The sequence below is a fragment of the Anopheles merus genome, chromosome 2L, assembly GCF_017562075.2.
Source record: "Anopheles merus strain MAF chromosome 2L, AmerM5.1, whole genome shotgun sequence".
Classification (NCBI taxonomy): domain Eukaryota; kingdom Metazoa; phylum Arthropoda; class Insecta; order Diptera; family Culicidae; genus Anopheles; species Anopheles merus.
Genome location: NC_054083.1, coordinates 22,942,709 through 22,967,518, shown reverse-complemented (window position 1 = coordinate 22,967,518; position 24,810 = coordinate 22,942,709). Strand labels below are relative to the sequence as shown.

The following is a 24,810-nucleotide window of genomic DNA, read 5'->3' as shown; positions in this document are numbered from 1 at the left end:
GCCATGTTCGTATTGTCGTAAAACTAACATTACCATTTATCAGCAGATTAACGCAATTATCTTGAATACTACTTTGTGATGAAATTACTGTAGCGTGTAGCGAATTACCCGTGTAATGTTCGTTTTTTTTATTACTCTTTTTTGTCAAATATATATATGAAGTAGTCTAGCAAGAGAAAAACAATTTGCCAATAAAACTGTATTTGACACGTGATAAAATTTAAAGTGTTCTACACATGCTGTCTTACGCCCTCCTTTGCGTACATGTAAGGTGATATTATCATACGCTTGGTGAAAGGAAAACATTCCACCAGCTCGCTAATATTGTGTTCCAGGATGGAAGGTTCTGTTTTAATGTATAAATATGTTGTATATCGTTTTGCTTTACACAGTTCAAACGGAGCTACTATAGAGTTAACGTTTACAGTTTCAGGCTTTCAGAAACTTAACAATTCCTGTCCATTTCCGCGTGATTTGTTCATCTCGACTTAAGGTCTATTCCTTCTTTTTTTTCGCAATAGCTCAATTCAAAGCGATACTTCTTCTTCTTATGCTTAGATCTTTAAACTAAAACGTTTGTCAGGTTCACGATCATTTTAACTCAAGTACAAAGGAGTTTACGAGGAGCAGCGTGAATAATGAGTGAATTGAGTTGTTCGAACCGGATGTTGATTTAGGCTTTGCTTAGTTGCCCTCTCGGTGAAGCATGAGTGACACACATATGGACTCAACATTGGATCAACTCAAAGTCATCCTCCTGTCTGCTGGACGATGTAACGAATAAGAAGAAAAGGAAAGCGGATTGATTCTCCCATAATACGTAAATCATAATCGCTTCCCAGTTTATTGCTATTACGAGGACATTTTACTTGTAAAAACCTGACAAACTATACTGTCTAATCCAATAGTCTTCTTTCGATTTGTTCGAGCGCTAACGTAACGTCTACTGCACCGTAAGACTGTCTTCCTTTTTAGTCTTAACCTCACCCAATTCGCTAGCTGCTTTAACTTAAACGGATTTTACCAGATGGGATAACATTACAGCAACTATGTAGCGTACCCACTGACCGTATAACAACGTCGCGCTCCATGTGGGTACTCCAAGTGTGTGAGATTAATATTGTTACGTTTCTGTTTTTTGTTTACTTACACACTTACACATTAGCAAGCTTATAGGTAAATTAGTTAAAGTAACATACATTTTCCTGTGCCTGGAGCAGTTACACATTTTTTGAAGGCTCTTTCCTTGTATTTTGATGCTGCTGCACGACCCTAGACAAAATCTGACAAAACGTTCCTCCCAAAATCAAAAATTACTAACAGTTAGCAATGGGAGAGGGGTGTCTCGGGGATCGTCGTATAACAAATGTACGTATATTAGAATTAGCAACAGAGACGGGGAAGGAGAAGAACAGTATTTCAAAGAAACAATAAGGATATCACAAATTCTTCAATTAAACGCTTGTGAGGATCAAAAAGCAGCATTAAAGTTTTCATAGGTTCAATAGGTTGTGTAAAAAAGATGGGTTTTAACAAACTAATCTGCATTTAACGCAGCGATTAACGCGCAATGTTCTAAGAGCTCGCGATTTAAATTCATAAAGCGTTTGCTGAATGGAAGAACAAACAACCCCCGATAGTTTCGTTCGTCTTCCTGTTCTGTTAATTAAATAGAACATTAAATAGCAAATGATTTGCTTCAATGATCGAGAAATATTACATAGACTGTCCAACAAAATACGGTAAATGGACAAACGGTATTGTACAAACAAATAAAAAAAAGAGTAAGATTCCTAAAACAAACGTTAACAAGTAAAGTGATTATCGGAAGGTTCGAGGGACGAAGCTGTTCGCGTAGTAAATACACAGCAGTAAAACAAAACGTGACCGGATGGGAATACTTTCGGCAGAACACAGTTGTTACACACTATCGATAGATAAATACAATGGGGGGAAAAGGGTTGCCAAAAGCCGACACGTGACACATTGCAGACGACGGCTTAATATTAACACGATCTGGTTGTCTGTGCTCTGGTTGTCTGTCGATCTGGACGATCTGGTTGTCTGTGCTGCGCTCTGCCCGTATTACACGGGCACACGCACACACACGACAGGGGTTTTCTATGGCTCGTTTACCTGCCGTGTGTTGCTGGGAGCTGGGCCCTTATTAGCTAATCATCGTACACGAAGAAAAACCACGCACAATCTATCGTCTTATGTAGCTCGTGGGACGCGGAAGACCACTGCGCACCGTCGGTGGTCGTATGGCGGACGGTGGCCTCAGCCCGGAAGGTTTCGCTCCGCCGGTCGCTGCCGTCGGTTGCTTCAGTCCGGTCGTTGTTGGCGCCGCCGGCATGGAGGAGGACACTGGAGGGTTGTTCTTCGGTAGCGGCGGCTCGATCGACGCGTACGCGCTCAGCACTCCCGGGCCCATTCCTGCACCGGTGCCATTAAGTTTCGTTAGCAAACCGTTACCACTACTACTGGCGCCGCTAACGTCCTCGACACTATTGGTTCGCGTGGCGCTCGCAAACTGTAGCGGTTGCGCACTGTTCGCTATGCTTTGACTATCTACACGATACAGGCTGCCCCGTGAGCTAGCGGATGAGGATGATAGGCTCTACGGTATGGTGATCATCACAGGGCGCACACACAGGGGATCGGATGAAACAACAAAAAAAAGTACATACACACAAAAACACATTATAAAAACGTCAAAAGGGAAGAAAACAGGGAGAGAAAAATTGGGACATAAGTACAAAATTTCAAAAACTTTATCGTGTGAAAGGTTTTAACGTTCTGTGAAGTATGGGAGAAAGTATGACCCTTCCAGCCCAGATAATCGCTGTCGGGCAAAACACACTACTAAACCCTGTTTCTATTAATATACTCTAAAATTTTCAAAAACGTGGGGCTTTCTATAGCTTAGCTAATGAAAATTATTTTCAAAATGTATGTATATCACTTACCAGAGTAAGTGTTGAATAAAATAAAAGGAATAATTTTGAACTGGTAAAAATTCTAGCCTATATTCTATTCTAAATATCGTCTACTCTATACATACAACTCAGTGCTTTGGTCCTTCTATTGACCATTGGTTTTACTTACATTGACGGACTCGTTATCAGAGTCCGGGTGCTTGCGGTGCGTGCTGTAGCTAAAGTATCCGGACGAGGGGCGAATCAGCCCAAGGCGGGACGTTTTCGCCAACCCGCTGGCTGTGCGCATCTGTACACCACCCGAGAGCTAGCGGAGAAAGGAGGCAAGGACAAATAAACAGGGGACATGACATTAAAATGCAACAATATATGTACAAGCAACAATATCAGTGAGCAACACATTTTATATAAATTCTTTTGCTTAAAGGAATCATTTGGAGCTATTTTTTTTTGGAAAATATATGTGTGATAGCCAAAGATAGCAAAGCGTGTGCTGGTTAAACAAACACCGTAAGTTTTACCAAGAAGCTTACACACGAATTTTGCACCAAAAAGGATCTGAAGGTGAAAGAGGCAGCTATAAAGCTATAGGAATGTGTTTGAAAAGAGCCTTTGGTTAATATGTACACACTAAACCGTGTTTGAGGACTGTTCCTTTTAGCCAACAAAACGTTTAACAGATAAATCAAGCAACCACACTAAACAATGAACATATTTGTTTTAGTAAACGAAACAATAATTAATAATAGCCTCAAATTAATAACCTATTTTTGTGTTATCCTCTACCATCTCTCTCCTTCTTTCTTCAACCAGACCCCGTAGCTCAAAACTTAACAACGAAAGGTAAAACATTATAATTACAAAAACAAACACGTACAGTGGTAGTATTCAGAGCGGTTTTGTTAGCCATTGCAGCAGCGGTGGAGCTGTTGTTCAGGCCGGTACGAGCTGCATTTGGCTGAGCGGCGGCAGGTGATCGCCCCAGCGGTAAGCTGGCACGGCCCCCCACTACTGCTCCTCCTCCTCCTTCTCCTCCTTCGGCACTCTGATGCTGGTTGGCGCTACTGGACGCTAGCCGCAAGTTGGTAGCTGCCTGCTGCTGCAGCGAGAACCGCTTGGATGTGTTACTTTTCAGCTACAAAACACAGGTCGGACGGACCGGGGATCATCGAATTAGCGTTAGTGCACACGGAAGAAACACACACACACACACACATACATAGAGATACAAACAAATAGAAAGAAACACACACACACACACACGCACGCATCTATGAGACGGTTGCATAAAATCTAGATTACGTTTACACCGGGAGGATTTGACTGAGCGCATCCTCCCGCTGCACGATGGTGGTGGAGAACAAGTGTTGTGCAAGGATTGGGTGTGTCGGACAGAAAGAAACTCTCACCCGAGAAAAAAAAGAAGAATCTCACACCAAATAGTGCATGTGCGATAAATGAGCAATGGGATTGATGGGGATGTGTGTAACCGTGGGTATGCGCATGATACGAAGAAGATGGGCTTAGTGCGGATTGCCAAATGGTAGTGTTGTCCTTTTACATGTGGGACATGGGAAAGAAAATGATCGAAACATGACACTGTAACTTCCATCCGTACCGTTTTGTCTTTTGTGTTTTGTCTACGCACGATTGGATCTATTAAACATAAGCTAAATAACACACAGCTACAATACTGTTTCCACCCGATAGTATCTATGGTTTAAGGTGGTAACTATTTCATGACCTCACAAACAATAAAAGGGTAATGCAAACAAACATTTCAATCAAACAGATACAACGGAAATTGCAAAATAACTGTCACTAATCGATCAGTGTGAAAAATATGACACGAAAAATGATTCATTGGTGAGAAATGCATGGAAATGGATGATAAAAGAAATCGAAAAGTAGACGAAAAAATACCTCTGTGTTGCTGGAATTGTGCTTCAGTTTCAGCTGCAGCGCGGACGATCCGTGTAGCTTGGAGAGATTGCCACTGGAGCCACCGTACCCGCTGCTATTGTTTGCCTGCGCAAACGTAAGACTGTGGTAGGACTTTGATTTCGTGCCCATCGGGGACTTGAGCGCCGGAGCACCCATCGGCTGGCCGGCAACGGTTTGGTTCTGCTGCAGCTGTAGCTGCTTGTTCGCAAGGCCAAACTGTGAGTACCTTCCGGTGCCGAGCAGACCGCCACTACCGCCACCCAGCTTGGACATGGTCGCTAGCCGCGAGGTGGGCTGCTGCTGCTGGAGCGATTTATCCCCGGACAGCCGTTGCTGCTGCGGTTGCTGCAGCAGATACTGATCGTCCTCTTCCCGCTGTTCTAGGCAATCGGCCGAGCTGGACTTGTTGCCGAGCGGAAGTGTGAGGTCTTTGCGCTGTATTCCTCCAACCATGCCCTGGAGCGGGCCGGCAGCGCCATAGTAGCGCGGCTTGGAGAGGGTACTGCGCAACCGGCTTTCACCGGGACGTGCCAGCCCGGACGGTTGCTGCATCATCGTGCTGGGCTGAATTGCTTGCGGTTTCTTAAACACGGTCTCATCGTCATCCCCGGAGGGTTCAGTCTTCATCGTGGGCAGATTACTGCCGTTACCCGCCGCCACCCTGCTACCACCATTCGCGAGCGATGGCGGACCACCCGCCATCTTTGCCGCGTTATGATCCACCCTGCTAAAGGCACTGCTGCTGCTGAGACCGCTATCTTCCCCGGATCCGTTCAACAGTGGCTGCGGTCCGGCCAGCTCCTGGTCCACATCCGGCAGGACGGCACCGAGCGAATCGTCCCGCCGCCTGCCCAGCCGTATCGTTTTGAAGCGGTCCCGGTTCTTACGATCGTACGTCTCTACCTCGCTGTTGGTAGGGACGGGATCAGCCGATTCAGCGGGCCCCTCTTCGCTTCCTCCGTTCGCCATGATGACCGTCGCGTTCATCGCTGATGACTGTTGCTGTTGCGGCGATAGGTTCAGGTGTACGTCCTCATTATATCTACTTCTACGATTTAACAGTCTTTCGCTTCCACTCGACGAGCACATGCTGCTGCTGCCGCCACCACTTTTCGAGAGCAGCGAGTCCGCCAGCTTATTGTCGCACTGTGCCTCCGCCGGTTGCTGCTGCTGGTGCAGTTTCCGCTTCATCTCGTCCTGCTGCTGCTTCTCCAGGTTGATGCGCGAGTGGCGCTTCTTGATGTTGTCCAGCGACTGCCGCAGCTTGTCGCTCGCCTCGTCCGACCGGCGCACGTCCGCCGTCAGCGAGTTGAGCATTTCGTCGAAATCGATCCCGCTGTGTTCGCTTTCCAGTATCGATTTCTCAAACTCCTCAAAGTGCTGCAGCGAGATGCGCTTCTCCGCGTCGAGGAAATCCGATATGTCCGTGCCGGTGCCGGTGCCAGTGCCAGTGGTGGCCGTCGTCGGTAGCCGCCGTATCTGGACGTCAAAATCGTCCGTCTCCAGCTCGAGCAGCATGTCAGCGGCCGGTTCGGCGGTGCCAACCACCTCGTGGGTAATGTTCCGCAGGTCCTGCTCCAGGTTGCGGCTGCGTCGCACCATCGTACGTCCCAGCCCGCTGGTAGGGGTGGTTTTCTGCGTCTCGGGACCGATCGGTGACAGGTCCTCTAGCTCCGGCGCCACCTTCGCCCGAGCCGACGGTCCGTGGAAGGGCGTCGACTGTACCAGCATCGAGTTGGCCGGGAGCTGCTGCGGCTGATTGTACGTTCCGTTTGGTGTGCGCTGCCCGTGCGGTTCCGCTTCATCTTCCAGCTGTGGTTCAGCTGCCGGTCCGGCCCCGCCGCCTACCACCGTCGGCCGCAGCGGGCTATCAAATGGCAGATGGCGTACCTCGTCCTCGCCGCCGATAAACGTGCCGTTGCGCGGACGCCGCTTGAAGGTGCGATCGAACGGAACGGCAGGCGGCGGTGTGATCGAGGGTTCGACCGTGTCGAGCGTCAGATTGATTAACCGCACGTCATCCTTTTCTTCGCTGTTGAGCGTACGGTTGCTGACGAACGTTCCGTGCCCATTGGCCGCGCCACCGATCTGCTCGTCCCCAACGATGCCGAAGGTGCTGTTCATGACCGCATGCTTGTCGAGGACCGGTTTCGGTGCGACGAACGTTTGCCCCGCCGCCGGCAGCACGACCGTCGTATCCGCATCGACGTGCGGCACTTCCTCGAACGTTTGGTTCAACGACGAGCGCGGCTTGCGGTACGTGTTGAAGTTGCGCGGCCGACGCGCATCGTACGTACCTCCACCGTTCAGCAGCAGCTTGCCGGCGAGCAGCCGCTCCGCTTCCGCTTCCTGCAGCTCAACCGGCACAACGAACGTGTCGTTGGGAGCGGTCACGCCGGTAGTGATGGTCGTGTTGATCAGTTCCTTTCCAGCGTCCCGTTCCTCTTCCGTTGGCGCACCCGTCGATGCTGGCGGCGGTGGCGAGCTTTCCTCCTCGAACGAAGACTTGCCCCCCACCAGCGCCCCCGTTCGGCCACTGCTTTCGTACGAGTTTTGCATCGTACTCACGCCCGACACGCTCTCGATTGCATTCAGGTCCGTGCGCGAGATGTTGCAATCTTTCGTCAGCGTGCTTTCCTCGTCCAGGCAAAGGTTCTCCAGCCGCTGCCGGTCCTCGATCACGCTGTACAGATTGTAGCCATTGTAGCTGGCGTTGCCCACGCTCGGCATGCTCCCGTTCGCGTTGTCATCGCCGGCGTTCAGCAGACAGCCGACGCTGCTAAAGTCACCGCTCGTGATCAGGCTACTGGTAATCTTCTCGTTTGCCGAGTACTCCATCGAGTTCATGATCGAGCAGGGCGGCGACACATCCTGCAGCCAGCTGCGCTGCATCAGCAGCCGGTTGCCGGTGGTCGAGCTAGCGAGGGCGGACGGGGTAGCCAGGGCGGAAGGCGTTACCGGGCCACCGATTTGTACGTTCAGCAGCGGTGATCCTCCGCTTGGGAACTGGAAAGATTGCGAGAAGGCGAATTGATTTACAAACCGGAGGAAAAGATGAGCTGCGCTAGACTTACCTCGGTGTGTGAAGAGGACAAGGTGTTGTTATTATCTACAGCGAGTGGACTGTTCGGTATGCCAGTCTCTATTCTCTTCTTCGGTCTTGTGAACGTTCCCGTGTCGACGAATCTTTGACCTACAATGGATGGGTAAAAGGCAATCATACATTAGTGTTTATTGTACAATTTAAAGGCTATGAGCATCACAAACGCATGAGAATGTTTAAGTGTTATGGCAGTATGGGAGATAAAAAATACAAACACCATTAATGGATTATGCTGCAGATTCTGTATAACACATTCAACTAGTTGGTGGCATATGATGGTTGTGGTGGCGAGATGATTCTAATTTTTGTTCAATTTATTGCAATCAATTCCGTCGAGCGCCAATCGATTGCGAATCGTATTGGAACTTGTTAGCTGTTATAAGGCCAATTCGGGGTGGATTTAAAATAAAACCAATGGGTGACACGCGAAGGAACGCACGGCGAATACTTACTGCCACTGTTTGGATTCAGCAGCCGCTTGTCACACTCTATACTATCGATATCATCGAGCAGAAGAAGCTCGTTCTTGATGCGGTCCGTCACACATTCGGATAGTATTTCTAGACGTTTAACGAGTAACGGTAAAAAAGCAGGAAACAATTCAAATATCTTCTTTAATATTATAATAAATTAGTTTCGAATACCCTTTGTCCGGGTGTTGTTAGTTGTTTTCCATTTTTATAAGACGAAATTGCGATCGTTTTACTTAAACGGCTCTCTTTTCCGCTTCATGCCATAAACTAAGATGTCAAGATTGATGCAACAGAACCTTGTCCGTTCTCGCGGTTCATTCTCGTTCTCAGGAAGTTTGTCTACTGCGACCGGCAGAAACCACATTCCATTCCATTTCCGAAACTGTCTAGAAGGCATTTTTAAAACGGATACTTCCGTCAACCAGCTGTGCTGTAGCTCTATACCAGGACACACAAAGGCCTGACCGCACACAACTGTGGCATTTGTCGCCTAAAACGCACTTCGCCAAATCGATTGACAACAAAACGAAGCGGAGGACGGATTAATTGCATCGCTCGCTCCTCGGTACATGCACATGCCGGCCGCACATCGGAGATAGTTGTGGCACCGTTACACACCCTCGTGCCAAGCTGCTCGTCGCACGTGGGGGGTTTAGTTTCCATTTTCAGCTACGTACACACAACGTCCAGGGACAAAGAATTAACCCAGCACACACCATAAAAGCGTGAATGTGTACGCAAAACGATAAAAACGCGCAATAATAAAGAAACGGGCGCTTAGGCCAGCGCGCGTCAAAACGAGTGGAGGAAGTGACCTCACCTTATACGGGGCCTGCACCACCACTACGTAACGTCATTGGTGGACGGTGTCGCGCAGCTGGGCGATTTAAACAAAAGCTCTACACACCTTCTTTTTTACACTCTCGCCACATCTATACTTTCATTTTGATTTGTCTCATAGCTTTTTCCAGTTTGACAAATTTTATTCATTTGATTGATCATACTTTTGTCTTAAATTTGCTCTACATCAAAAATCAAACTGTCCTCTCCCCTCATTCGATTTGGGTTGAAATTGAAACAGAAAGCATGAAATCGACACCGGTTCGTGGATGGAGCGACAATCAAGTGGTTGTCCTTCGACGGAGACAGTGGGCAGAGCATGAATAACGCCAAGAAGACAAGACTTCACCGTTCGCCAGAATGAAGGTGTACACGAGGCGTACAAGCGCATAGGTGTTGGGATTTGGCTGTCGTGTACTGAATGGGCGTTTTAATTTGGACGTGCCCACCGCCGCCATCGGAAAGGGTTGTTATCTTGGAAGGTTGGTAAATGCTAACCTGTCAACTGGTTGCAATTGGTACCCCTTCTTGAAATATTGCAATCGTGAGTAATAAGTGGGTAGATAAAATCAAACCCTTGATACATTCCTCCAAATCAATAATTTTATATTGAAAACAAAAAACATACATTTTTACTAGAAACTTAGGTCCCAATATTAGAAAGCTGTAGAAATTTCAAATTTTAACAGCATTCTTTATTAAAACAATTAGTTAAATGTAACGTCAGAAACGGCACTCAACGACGTTGTTTGCGAAACAACAATGCAGTCCGCGAAACAGAATGTTTGGAAACCTGTTCTCAACATTAGAATGTACTCTTAAAAGACTCATTTTCGATAAGACTTAAGAAGTTCATTTTTATTTTCCATTTTTTTTTGGAGTTAGTTCATATGCGACGACAGTGGAGTTTGTATGTAAGGTCCCATGACACAGTCGTTAGCTCGCATGACTTAACAACATGCCAATCGTGGGCTCAAGCCCAGAATGGACCGCTTTCCGTAGCAAAGACTTCACTATCCATCTGCGTGGTATTGAATAAGTCTTAAAAGCCTGTATAGGCCGGTATGTTTACGTAGGACGTTACGTCAAGCAGCAGCAGATGTGACGACACAAGAATAGGTCTTTAGAAAATTTACTAAATAATAGGACGTACATAAATACTTGATTGAAAGAATACTGATTAAATTAATTAAACCCAAGACCAAGGATAATAAAACTCGCCTTAAAATGCTCGCGACTCAGCTGACTCTTTTGAATGATTGAACTCACGAATGTCAACTGATTCGTTGATTAGTGAATCTCCACTGTCTGTTAAAGAAAAACGTAATTTCACTGTGAAGAATTATATCGACTAATTCGAAACAGTTTCCATTCGGACTCATTTTAAGAGTCAAAATAATAACTATAATAAAAAAATATTTCGTATAGATTCCTAACAAATCTTCTTCGCAAGGAACTGGGATGGTTAAATTTCTACCGTGAATGTCTACGCCGCATTCATAAAAGAAAAACTACTGCCCAAAATGGCTCCTTAACAAATATAATAGCAAAATCAATTACCGTGATCGGAATAGTTACTAAAACGGTTCCTGAACCGTGACAAGATCGCGATCCGTTCCTTGATTGAAAGAGATTCAGTTGGAGTTTTTGGACCGCATCAAAAAGGGATCAGTTTTAGGATCATTTCCAGGATTGATAAGAATTCAGGGCCGATTAAAGGATCGTTTTAGGTTTAGGATCAGCAGTTCTTGGACTGGTGTGGGTCTAGAACAGGAGTTGACAAACTTTTGGGCCAAAAGAGCCAAATTTAACAAAATTTTCATAGAGTTCAAGTGCCAAATAGATAACTCAACGGTATTTTTTTAAGTTTTATGAAACATACGAACGGCAAAGAGCCGCCATCTAGACAGCAAAGAGCCGCACTTTGCCGATCGCTGGTCTAGGATAAGTACCAGAACAAGCTTCGGTTCAGTATTAGGTCCAGTACCGATATGGATTCTATTTAAGTTCCAGCATCGGTATCACCTCAGAATCAGTTCAAGGATGTTTTTTTAATACCAGTTCGAAGACTAGATCTATCTGAAGAGCATGTTCAAGAATATGGAATTAATTACAGAATTAGAAATTAGAAATTTCAAAACCATTGTAGGTTCAGGAACAATTCCCTAATTCGGTAGGAGTTGAACTAGTTGACCAGTTGACCAGTAATGGTTAGGGAACAGTTTCTCTTGACGTGCAGCTTGCATTTTGAAGAGACAGCCGTGGAATTGGGCTATCTTAAAAAAAAAAGTATTAAGTAACAGTACCACTACATTAAGTACAAAATTAACTAATCGTAGCCCAAGATAGGTTGAGACATAATTTATGGCCTAATGTAGTATAACTATCAAAGACCCTATCCAACCACTTTTGAAACAAATTTAAATTACCCAAAACCACACCTTAGAGACCCCTTCATCATGCCTGGCACACTTCGCATCACCCTTGCGTGTACTAAAACTAAACTGTTCCCTTCAACACACACATCACATTCGGTGATCATTTATTCATCTTATTAGCTCCTCTCCCAGCAAAGGGAAAGATGAAACTTACCTAGTTTTCCGGGGATGCTGCTACCGACGCTAATGTTGTTCTCATTGCCAAAGCTCTGATTCAGCAGGATGTGACCGCTACCAGCAGTGTTGCCATAACCGGCGGCTGCTGCTGCTTTGCTGTTGCCGCGCACAACGCCGCCACCGCGTGTTTCCCATTGTTTAAGAATTGCAAACACTTCATCTTCATCAATCCATTCCGACTCGAGGCAGCTAGAGTGTGTTTGTGTGTATTTTTTTAGTAATTGGGCAAAGAAGAGAAGAAAAAATAGAGAAGGATGAGTAAAAGACACACGCATGCAAGAGGTACGTCTCTATGTTGCAAAAACAAAGCCCACCCCCTTGTCCCACGCCCCTCACCGGACGTTCGCGAATTAAACGAAGTGTGAAGCTTTCTTGGGCTTCGGGTTGGGGTTGGGTGATGTTTGTTATGTTGCAAACCGGCGGGGGGATGCTTTAACCCCAATTCATAGCAATGAGCGAGCGTCTAGCGCAGTGGCGCACTATTGCAAGAAGTAATGCATCTTGTGGGAGGAGGATGGACGAAATCATAGCGTCCGTGGTGCTTCACATTTACACGCACAACGTTGTTCTATTTTAAAGCGATCGCGTTTTCCACAGCGAGTCTGTTGGCCAACGCGAAGAGCTCCAAAGAAGAGCGAGCGCCAGCCAGAGAAAATACACTTTTAACAATCCGAAAAGGTGCTAATCAGCTCACTTCCATATACGATAGCGTAATTAGATCAAAATAAAATGATGAATCAAAACAAGAGATGATCGTTTATCCCTTTTCTCGCCGCATACACACGCCTTGGCCATGTCCCGTTCATGCCAAACTCCATCATCAATAATTTCTTTCGACAACACGCTACTTTCGATTGGTGGTGGGTGGGTGGTAACGATGATAACAAACCGAAACAGGCGAAGCATAATTGGAAATGATAATTTCACCCATTTCACCCCCTTCATTGCTGTAAGTTGTTTTTAAGATTTCGATTATTTCAATGGGTAATGGTTTGTTGCACCATTGGGAAAAGTTCAACGGGCAATTAAAACACCTTTTTAACAAATTAATAACGAGTTCATTGGCGAGAGGAAGTGGAGCGCAATGTAATGAAAGTTATTAAATTAAAGTGACAACAAATATAGTTGTTTTTGCGATAATTTAAAGTACAAGTGCATAGGGAGGGAAAACTATATAATTTCATCATTTTTCTACCAATTTTATAAAAATGTTGAAATACACAAAACTCCCAAAATTACAATCTTAAGATTTCTGTTAGCAATTCCGTAATTGCATTCCGTAAGAGATTTAATACTGATATTTACATTTTTCATTTTATTACCCATTAAATTGGGAAATTAATAATAATTGAATAAAGTTTCAATATTTAAGAAAAAATCCAATTATTTTTCATTTTCACGCTTATCTCTCTTTCTCTCTCACGCCATTGCTCAGTCCAAGTCGATTTGGCCATCGTCAAACTGTTATCGATCGATGTTTTGTCGCATCGTAAACGGGAAGAACATATTACGCTGCGGATTATCCCCCATACACACCCATTGTTGTTGTTCCCATTTCCACATATCTCTTCATTATGGGAGCAAATCTTTACCACCCGCAGGAATGCGCCCTTCGCTTACTGCATTTCTGGCATTGAAGAAGCATTGTCAATTTCAAGCATCACTGACGGCCAATCTATTGAAAGATCTGAAACAATGTTGGGAAGGTGAGTTGCACACGCAAGTGACACAAAAACATACACACACACACATCCGGAAAGAGTGTTCGAAGGAAGAGACGAAAACACACTCACAATTTTCCCCACTCCCTCGATCTGTGTATGAGGTGTTGGATGAGATGAAAGATATCCGGCGGGTAAATGGGTATGGGAACGAGACCAAAAGACACAGAGCTCTCAAAGTGCAGTAAGACAACATAAAAGAGGAAATTAGGTTTAGTTTCTGGCGAATGGTTTTCCAGCTTTATCTTCATGTGAAAAATACGTATTGCACTAAGCAATGAACATTTTAAAGTAAATCTTTAAGCCGTTTGAAGCAGAGAAAATTACAAAAAAAAATATAAATCTCTTCAAATCAGAAAACTTGCATTCTTTTTGTAGGAAGCACATGCATTCACTTCATGTGTTGAATTTTTCAAGCTGAACTCACCAATAGTGTAAGAACCATATTACTCAATTGCTGTGTAAAGTTGTAGTCTTTCCAATTCAAATTGAAAAATTGTTCTTTTTTATTCAAACTGCAGACACGTGAAATTTCCAAGAGTATTACACTAATTACTTCAAAAACAGAATATCGAAATTGGTTGAGCTAATGTTTAATATTGTGGGCATTTTGTTTGACATTCCGTACAGCATCTAACTTGACCTCAATGTAATGCTGGATATATTGAGCCGTATACCTCTCAATAATTATGCTTCCACTGCCGTCGAGGCGTTCATCATGTTAACAAATGTATTATCTTTATCAAATAAAATAATATTTTGTCCAGAATTTCAACAAGGCAAAACATGTGTTGAATTCCGTAATGAATTAAATTAGAGTTTCTGTGTAACTGAAACTATGTATGAAATAACACATTTGATGATTGCACATTGACAATTACCTCAACAATGGTCTCCAATGTAAAAAAAAACTGGGTTTGGCCCAGATTAATGAAAATTAACGATGAAATTACACTGGAATCAGTTCAGAATCAAAGCTATTTTGAAGTTCACTGTAGGTGATCTGATTCATGGAGACATGTAATATTTTTTTTAGGAAATTTAGGACCTATAACATTACAATTACTTTTTTGGCTTGGTTGTACGATATTATAGCAATGATGTAAAAAGTATAAGCGATATAGTTAAATTTAGCATATGAAAAGAAAATAACTAAAAAAAGAAAATTTATTGTATCAAAACGGCAGGAAAGCGGAATCCAAACGCTCAACGCTTAACACGCATCAGTCTATAGTTGAGTTGCGAGATCGAATAGGAAAATTAACGTTTCAAATAGGAAAATAGAATCAATCAAATTTGCCACGAACAATCATTATAAAGGTAGAACAAAGATGCGTGTTAGATGACTCACTAAGCTTAGCCATCAAAAACCTCCTCAAAGAAATATTCCAAACAAAAAAAGCTGATTTAAGTATACATACAATGCACCTTTTGAATTGCTTGGTTTTCCAATTGCTCGCTCAACCTCTCTCTATAGCGGAATTTGGGGCAAGTGTGCCATACGGGGCAAGAGTGCCACCAAGCATTTTTCCTTAAAAACTTTAGTTTAATGATCAATTGTGTATACAGTTTGTTGCTTTCCAATGACTAGGTATTCTGAGCCTAATTTCATATAGACCAATCGATATTTCCCATTGTTTTAAACTGATTTATATTGAGTTTCAAAATTGAGCAGAATATTATAATCTTTTAATCCAACCAAATAAGCTCTCAAAAATCATGCGAACAATCAACCGAGAAAATATTTACACCACCGTATAGCTGAGAAAACGTGAAATTTTTTGTGGGGTTAGTTGAAAAAAACTTTCTTTTTGTCACTGAAAAATTCCATTTCAAAAAAGTTGCAACTTTTGGGGCAAAAGAGCCATCTCTATTTGGGGCAAGTGTGCCACTATCTTTCATAGGCACGAGCTGTCAAAAATGTAAACATTGTTGTAGCGTGCTGCGGAATGGTGCGCTATTGTGAGCGGATTCCACGCCAGAAAAACAGAACAGTAACAAACCATATTGTGGTGCAGTTGGTGGTCAAAAAGGGTTCATTGGTGACTAAATACATGTAGGTACAAACGTAATAATTTCCAATTATCTAAAAAATACGGTTATTTTAACCAGGTGGCCGCCTTGCCCCATACGAGTGGCACTCTTGCCCCATAGCCCAAAAAACAACGTCTTTTTGGACCCTTTTTAAAACGCTTCAAAAACTGTTTTGTTTGCACTTTTTTCAAGCGAAACTCATTTATAAGTGAGGAAATAGATGTAAAATGGTTATGAGATTTAAATCGGCTTTTGAAAAACACGTTTTAGTGAGTTATGACTTGAAATGCTTAAGGTGGCACACTTGCCCCAAGTTCCGCTACAATTCTTTCTAGATTTTCTACGTACGCTTGTTCGTACGCTTACGGAAAACTTACCTTTCTGGTATGAGCTCATCTCCGCTGTAGCTCTCGGACACGTCCATGTTTTCCCGACCGTTGGCTGCCGCTGGGGAGGGAAAAATGGGATCGCCGCCTGGTTCGCGCAGATCACCCTGATCTTCCGCCGGCAGCACTTCCGGTAGAGCGGCGGGGTGGTTTCACTTTTACTTCTCGATGCATACACACAGACCGGTGGTACGAAACAGCAAAACCAGTACCCACACACACACGCGCACAGTTCTCTCTCTTTCTTTCTATTGCTTTTGTTCACAATCACAAAACTTCAAAATTGAGCCGTGTTATGCAAATTTTTGCCAACTGGTTGATGATTTTTCCTTCACACTGCACAACACTCGTTCGGTGTTTGGTGGAGAAAGAAGCACGTTGAGCATTCGTTCCGCGTGTGATTGCACTGGGTTTTGTACTACACTAAAAATGGTTTACCTAAAAAAGGCAAACGCCGCCAAATGGATTAATGAAAAGCGTTACAAAAGGCGAACTGAATTCAGTTGTTATCTTTTTTTTGTCTAACGAAATTGATTTTATGTTCATTGATATGGTATTGAGATGAAATTACTGTTGTGTGATAGGCTACTTTCAATTTGACGCCGAATACGACCAGTACCAGCCACACTGTGCACACTCCCTTTGCCTGCCTGGAAGGGAAGGGCGTGATGGAAACCTGTCGATTGATTTATTACTCGTCGAAGTAATGTGAAAAAGCCGGGTGGAAGTGTTTTCGCTTTTTGTGTGTGTGTTGTTGTTTTTGGTATGACCATTTTCTCCCACCACCCCCATCCCCCCCCATTCAGTTTTCTATTGCTTCCGCGCCAGCGTAAATGTCGATCGGTTGACCATGATATTTTAGGGAAGTGAAAAGTAAAAGCACTTTAGCAACACATTCAACGGCAGGAAGGTAGTGAAATGGGTTTTAATTCACTCTCTGGTTTGTGCTCTCTCTCTCCCTATGCCGCTGGGTATGTGTTTCACCCTCACTCCACTACCAAATGTGTGCGAAATTAAGCATAAACGAGCAATCGAGCACCTTTTTGGATGTGGATGGATTCCACAATAATGGAATGCATTTTGTGATGAGCGTGTAAAAAGGGGCATCAAAAGAAAGTGCCCACCAAGAGTTACGAAATGCATCACGACATGCAAAGCACGTGTCAATGGGGCGTACATTTTAATGGTGGACTAGCCCTTTGGGCAACTGCTTGGAAGAGTGGATGTACAGAATGCATAAAGCATTAATGTGTGACGTTAAATGAAGGAGATATTATTCATTTTCAAAAAAAAGTTATATTGAAAAAGAGTAAAACAACATCTTTAAAGGTAAGAAATTAATATAATCATTACGCACTGGGTTGTCTGTTCTCTCCTATTTGCGCGCTCCACTTTTCTTATCGTACCGCACACCCCAGTTGGCCCAGTTGCAGCTGTGGGGGCGCATTTACACCCATGCGGTACATGTTAACATGCTCCACAAACTGACCCAGACATTGTAAGCCATGAACACTAGTGTTGGCAGCTCAGAATCGGAGCTACCCGATTCCGATTCCGTGTTCGGAATCAATTCCGGAGCCGATCCCGGAGTTGTCTCTGGAGCCGATTCTGGAGTTGGAATCGACATTGGAATAGAAAAATAGCTCAGGTAACGGAATCAGAATTTACTCCAGTATTCGAATTAGATTTGGAATTATAATCAGTCAGTGGAATCTCTATGAGAATAGATCGCTTACAAGTAAATTTTGATATTTTGCGGTTATCAATACGTAGCATCATTGGACCCAAACGTCTATTCTTATGGAGATGCCGAAATCGACTCCGTTTTCGAAGCCGATTCTGATTTCGGAGCCAATTCCGATTCTGGAGCCGATTTCGATTCTGGAACCGGTTACGATGCCGGAACCGATTGTAATTCCGGATCCAATTCCGGAACTAATTTTGGAACCGATTTCGATTCCGCAACCAATTACGAAATCGATTCCGAATCCTAAACCAATTCCGATTCCAATTCCGGAACCTATTCCGATTCCGGAACCAATTCCGATTCCGGACCCGATTCCGATTCTGGAACCGATTATGATTCCGGAACTGATTCCGATTCTGAAGGCGTTTCCGTAAACTGATTCCAGAAAACTTCGGAGCTAGGCGGAATCGATTCCGACGGAAATTTCAGTTTTCCCATCACCAGTCCACAGCACGCCAGGAGCGGCAACAAAACAGGGAAAATGTACACACAAGATTTGTACTGCGTAATGGTTATTTTTGCGGATACATTATTGCCACAGCTAAGGAAGCGCGCTACATCGATCGAACACGAACCTGGATGCAGCTGAGTGTGAGAAAAACACGTCTTATTCGGTTGGCTGGTTGGGTTGGGAAGGATACGGGAGTGGCCGGTACTGTTTGTGTGCGTTTGTGCTGTTTGAACGCATCTGAACGCCATTGGTTGCTAATGCGCTTGCCTGTTTGCTTTGCCGATTGGTGACTAACGGCAATGGAAATGGATAAAGCTTTGGTTGAATCATCATTTAACTACGGTGCATTATCGATCGCCGTGTGACAAACGGTCAGGGTTGTGCAAGAAAGGATTACAGAAAAAGCCGTTTCTTCTCTAAATTCTTTATATATTGTGTCCGTCGAACGGAAAAGCTCCAACAACCAGCGGCACCAGCAGGCAGCAAAAGCAAGCAGTGAAACATTAATTGAAAGCGATAAAAAAAAAGTTGGACATGTTGTCAAAGTCTCAAAGCAACGCCCACATCGATGCCAAACCAATTAGGCAACCCGCACAACCGTTCCATGGCAAACGATCGCCTAATCCAACGAGAATGGCATGGCACGGGGCATTCTCGCTTTACGCTTCTCCAAGTTTAATTAACTCTTATCGTGTGTGTAAACGGCACAAAGCCCAACGGGCTTATGATGGAAGAGATGGTCTTGATTAATTAAAATTAACGCATTACCCGTCAGCTAGGCGGGATCAACCCGGGCGAAAGTATGGCGCAGTTTTAAGTTACAATTGTGATGCCGAAGTTCATCATTACATGTTAAAAACGTTGCTGAATTAAAATTAACAATTTCTAGAACAAAATGGTAAATACTTCTACGTCAATTCTTCAAATTAATGCATAAATGTGTAATAATCTTTTACTTTTGTAAACGACGTGACACAACATTTCAGCTTATTGATGTTTTTGGGGCAATGGCTTTGTGTAAAGGGGATGTTAAGCCAGATGAAATCCATGGCTTTTTGTCCAATAACAGACGCGACTCACATATTTGCCATCAAACCATTTTTTCTCTTTCCAGGAGGATTTGCTATTTAAGGGCTTACTCTCAGGTGTGATAATCTCTCGATCTCGAGAGAAAGAAACATCTTCATTTTAAAGGAAAAAGTAATAACAACATCCAACTATAAAAAAAAGCAAAACAAAAACAGAAACGGCACATAAAATGCTTTCGGTTTTGACTGTTCTTTCCATTTCGCTTCATTCATTTGCGGATACGCCTATCGCGGAGCGCTGCTACGGAAGTCCGGTGGAAAGCCTTCGGCAGTGGGGAAAATGATGGCAGTAAGAGGCTAAAACTAAAAGTAGCCCCTATAAAAGCTATTCCAAATGAACAGAAATACTGGAATGAGGGGTAGTATGCGCCACCGCAAACACCCGGACATTGTTGATCCGTTCCTTACCCCACCCTGCCCGCTCTGGAATTGAGCCCTGATGACAGGTGCAATTCAAAACAACAAATCGCCGGTGACTAACCTTATTTCCGGGCGGGTCTCTCTCTCTCTCTCTCTCTCTCTCTCTCTCTCTCTCTCTGCTTTGTAGTGTGTAGTGTATGTATGTGTTGGTTCTTTTTCTATGCGGATCGGTAAAAAACACATACAAAAATAACAAAAAACAAACCACAACCAGTGATTTTTGGGCATGGTTGGTTCGGTCGCCGACATTTCTGCTCGAAAGGTTTGGCATCCAATTTTTCAAACTTTTACCCTCCAAACAGGCCGAATTTGTTTGTAAGGTGTGGTCTGCCATCTGCTGCCACGCGTACCGAGACCAATACGATCAGCTGCTCTGCCTTTGCGAAAGCCACCCCGTGTGGGACAAATGGGAGTTTCAGCAACAGGCTAGCAACAAGCAAACGTTATACAGCGACGAGCAAAACCGATTTAAACCGCTTTTATGCACCTTCATCTCGTTGCGGTGAGCGTGTGTGTGTCAGTCTGTCATGGGAAACGCATCCGTCAACCAATTCACACCGTCGACAGTTTTGCAACATAGCCGTGGTCACCCGACAAAGAAAAGGCAGAAAGCTCACAGTCGAAAAGGAAACAAATTCGAGGAGAGAAGCTTGCGTGACACTGCATCGGCAGCACACCGACAGTGCGGCCTCATCAAGGCTGGGAACATCGTCAGAGGGACACCATCGCGACAGAGGTCGCGATCTCTGGACGCGCACAAGCCGTGCAAAAGTGCGCGACACTGTGAAAAAGGAAAAACATAAATGCCAAACACACATTCAATTGCCGTGTGTCTCGCACCGGTACCGGAAAATGGCGCCCAAGGGGGAGGCAATTTCGCCGTTCGTTCGACTGAACGATTGCACAGAATGGCCCGGACGGAGCGATGGCCGGGTCCTAACCATCTGCACGGTTATCCGGCGGTTGGCGAGGGCAAAAGCAGTCGACACCACATATTTCTTCCCGGCTTTTAATCGATACTGGCGGCAGCAACGGTGGATTACGGTGAGTCGCTTAACCGCCCATTCGCTTGCACACCTGGAGCGCTCAAACTGTCGTGTACGAAGAAGCGTGTCGGGAAAAAAAAGAAGAGAAAAAAAAACATAACGAGGCCTTTTCATGAAGGAAAATAAAAACACACCAACCCAGCCGAAAGGCCGAAGGACGGCACAGTACATGACGGAACAACAAACATGGCTCGGTTGCTGGCCGCCGGTGCCTCGGCTTGTTATTCCAAACGTAGCCGCAGTAGAGATGGAATAAAATGTTATGTTTTGCCAGGTAGCGTAATAAACCTCGCGTCGTGCGTGTGTGTGTGTGCCCCCTTAGGGCGGGATGGGACCCGACGACGCATTCATGCCGAGTTGGAGACGAGTCTTCTCTCAAAACAGTCGACCAAACTGTACTGCAGGACTTGGAGCCGCGGTCGTTCGCGGAGGTGGAGTGCTTCGTAAGAGCGTTCTAGATCGAACCAGCAGCAACCAGCTATTTTTAAAACACACTCTGCCGGTCCGAACGAATCATTTTCCCCGGTACGCTTGCGATGTGGAGTGTGTTTTTGGAGTTTTCCCGGGGCCCTTCTAATGCTTTATGTTCATGTCTGTAGAAGAAAGTTCACAACTTTTGTGCCTGATTTGGGTCGGGAAGTTTCGGGATTGTTTTTCGGGATTGAAAGGAAAGCAAACGTAAATAAATGACGATAATTGTTTGGCGGATGTTTAGAAGAAGCAAGAATGGTCGAGCAGTTTACCTTTTGGAAAATGGCCATCGAGTTAAGTATAATGTACTTTCAGGATTTTAAACCCGTTTTCAACTGCTATTTTCATTTCAACACAATATGCAATATGCCATCGTATAGAATTAATGTTGCAAAGCACGTTCATATGCACCGCATCCCATGGAGAATTCCATTTTAACATGTTGGACCTCATCCAAACCGTCTCCTGCTCTTTTCCTGCTCTTTTTACAAAAATCAAAAGCACCAAATTCGATGCGTTCTTGTTGTTCAACATAAGCAAAAAGTGACGCATATTAAAACCGGTCTGTTTATAAAAAAAGAGGCAAAACGAACGATCGGCAAAGTGCCATTTTTCGCAGGTTCCGGTTCAATAGCAAAACCGTCGGAAAATATGTACGCCAGCGCACACACACATACATAAAAGTGCAATGCCCCATTTGGACGTTGGCCAGCGGTTTAGATAACGCCATGTGGAGCTATGTTTAAAATTCAATGAAAAGCATGAGTTACATATACATAAAAATGCTCCAAAGCAGCAACTTAAAAATAGATGGCAAACTGTCTCATTTTACAATAAATGCCAAGCTGATATAGAGGGCTAAACGCTAAACAAGACGACGATGGCAAAGAGTATTTTTGCAAAGGAAGTAAAACATTTTTCATTCTAGCTAAAACAATTTACGTTATCTCTCTCCGTGCTATGGGCAGGCACTGTGAGTGACGAAACACGGAGCATTAAATCCTAATCCACCGAATTGCGCCAGTTGCACTGGCCTGTGACGTCTGGTGCCTTCGTAGTCAGCGGTTCAGGACGACTATTTTCGTACCGATGACATTACATCCGGATGACTCTTTCTCTCTGTTCTGCGTCTACACACATACACGCCAAGTAATTTTATCTATTTCTATCCATTAGCAGATAAAACTGCCCAAATGAAGACGCCATATGGGTCACGATTGTGGGGCCAGGGAGAGGCAATGATTTACTGGAATGAGAGGATGGTGGGAACATATATCGATATAGAACCTATCGCTGCTTGACAGAAAGTTATTTTGAGGTAATTTTAAGGTGCAATAAATGTACTCCATGATGAAGTCAAGCTTCATTGTGAGCTGTTTTAGCGCACAGAAGGCCCCCGGGGAAGCTTCATTATCGATTAGCAGCAAACCGGCAGCCACTGCAGCCATTTTTGCGCGACTTCGAGCCATGCACAGGTTGCACCCTGAACTTGGTTGGCCATAACCACACCGGCCGCCATTCGCTGAACCAACCAACCAACCGACCAGTCACCGTGTCTCGTGCACGATGATGACCTCATCTTCCTCTTGGTGGTGGTGTTGGAAGGCAAATGGTTTTCTCGGCTCGGCTCTATGCCGTCGTCTTGTGACGCGATGCAACAACACATCAAGCGATAGATAGACCCCCCCCCCCCCCCCCCGTCCTACCAACAGCATCTTCTTCTCTTCGCCATCGTAGACATTTCATTGGCTTTCTCTCGGTCGTGCGCGTTCAAGGCGAAACGTTTGCGACGACGGTAACAACCGCGTGTTCCGGGGTCCTATGTCGCTGTTTTTAGCTCCCAGTCCCAATAATGACGGCAAGAGGCTTACTAAGAGAGACTAATGCAGCTGTGGCAAGACGCGTTGTAAAATCATTTGTCTTTGCCTTGCCTCCCGGAAAAGGGATGTCGCCTTCTTTGCACGCCTACCCCTCCTTTGGAATGGCAACGTTGCCGTGTGCTGTAGAATCGCGCCTACTATGGACCGATCGTTGGAAGGTAGAGTTGGGAGGCCTGGCCTTGGGCTTGGTTGCTGAAGTTGCGACGATCCATCTAAGAACGTTCTGACATTTTCTCAAGCATTGGCGAGGCTTCTTCGTTTCGGTACGACGGTTTTGATCCTTTTTTTTTTGTGAATTTTGGGAATGCTGCAAAAAGAAAAACTTCCTCGTTCTCAGTGCATTTTTGAACTTGCTTGCGACATTCCCGCGTGCCTTTCGCGAACAAATGAACCTTGAAGCTTGATGTCGGTATTGTGGCAATGGTGGATGGTGTTTTTGTTTCTCGTTCTCGTCTATGATCTAGCTAGCAGGAGGAAGCACGGTTGTTACTGCGCCGTTGGTTAATTTGTCGTATGGCTCCACCAGTTGTGCAGTTGCAGTAACATCAGAGACATTCCAAACACACACTCACGTGCACATAGCTTCGATTTGCAAACAAAAGCGAAAGGGAAACGGTGAGTCATCTTCAATGGGACCGTTTTGACATATGTTAATTAAGCTCTCCTATTGTTTTGGAAGCTATGTTGATTACTGCAGACATCGTAATATTGGGGAAAAAACTTCTTCAAATTGTACAACAATTGTGCTAGTTTCTGCCAAATTGCATTCTTAACTCTAAACTCCACTTTCTTGTGGCACAGACGCGCACGCAGCCCCAAACGACCACTCCACGGCCATTACTGCATTCGGCCATTTATGCCCCCACTCCTCCAGACCATTCGTCTCCGCGACACAAACAAATACACACACACATAGCGAGCGAACAATCACTACTTGGAGCATAGATCTTAACCGTAACTTTGTGCTTTTCAGGGCGCGGTTAAGCTGAAGAGGTTTACTAATTTTGTTTTCTCCACAAGAATGTTATCACTGCACCAAGCCACGCAACTGTAAATGGGCACGCACGCACACATGAAACACACCGTTATTGGAACAGAGGTTGACGAACAAACGGCGTGCAGTAGAAGATTCGCGAGTAGGATTTTTTCTGATTTTCTAATAGAAAATGGCTTTCCACACAGCACACACACATACACATGCCAATTCGATCGGCAACTTTTCACTGTGCTCGAGACAGCCGAGGCAAAACGGAAACTATTTCAGGAGGAAGCTGGTCGCGCTGCCTTCCGCGATGGTGACGGAATTCGGGAAGGCCGACTCAAAATGTCGACGCACCACACATTCTCGTCTGCACTGTTGCGGAATATGGGGCAGAGCACCCGCTTGGAGACAGAACATTTACAAACCTTTGTGATTCACACACACACACGTGCATGCAATTGTGCAAAATACAAAAAAGGAGTAAAGTACGGCTCGAGCGTACTCACTGCACTGCACGAGCTCGACAACAATGAAAAACTGTGGTGCGGTGAACAGAACCAATAGCACAGGAACGGAAAGTTGACGCAGGAGCAGGCATAGCGAGCGGTTGGGTCAATGTACATCAAATGACAGCTGTCAAAGGAACTGGAAAGTGACAATCATCAAGCGA

General features: G+C 44.7%; 1 protein-coding gene across 4 annotated transcripts; it reads right to left on the bottom strand.

The window, feature by feature from the left end:
- Positions 1 to 324: 324 nt before the first annotated feature.
- Positions 325 to 24,703, bottom strand: LOC121594587. 4 transcript variants are annotated; one of them, XM_041917999.1, is made up of 9 exons: positions 24,566 to 24,703; positions 16,047 to 16,493; positions 11,892 to 12,103; positions 8,439 to 8,546; positions 7,958 to 8,076; positions 4,863 to 7,889; positions 3,817 to 4,074; positions 3,109 to 3,246; positions 325 to 2,620 (listed from the first exon to the last, which is right to left on the bottom strand). In XM_041917999.1, the coding sequence occupies exons 2-9, from the start codon at positions 16,091 to 16,093 to the stop codon at positions 2,207 to 2,209; spliced, it is 4,323 nt and encodes a 1,440-aa protein (XP_041773933.1). In that variant the 5' UTR covers positions 16,094 to 16,493; positions 24,566 to 24,703; the 3' UTR covers positions 325 to 2,206. The 4 variants fall into 4 exon arrangements, with proteins under 4 accessions (XP_041773933.1, XP_041773934.1, XP_041773936.1 ...); XM_041918000.1 differs by lacking the exon at positions 24,566 to 24,703 and adding an exon at positions 24,242 to 24,509; XM_041918002.1 differs by lacking the exon at positions 3,817 to 4,074.
- Positions 24,704 to 24,810: the final 107 nt, after the last annotated feature.

Coding starts and splice junctions, on each gene's coding strand:
- LOC121594587 (XM_041917999.1), bottom strand. CDS start 16,093: ATGGACGTGTCCGAGAGCTACAGCGGAGATGAGCTCATACCAGAAAG. Junction 8,077..8,438: donor GCTGAATCCAAACAGTGGCA/GTAAGTATTCGC, acceptor CATCCATTGTAG/GTCAAAGATTCGTCGACACG. Junction 2,621..3,108: donor CTGATAACGAGTCCGTCAAT/GTAAGTAAAACC, acceptor ACCATACCGTAG/AGCCTATCATCCTCATCCGC.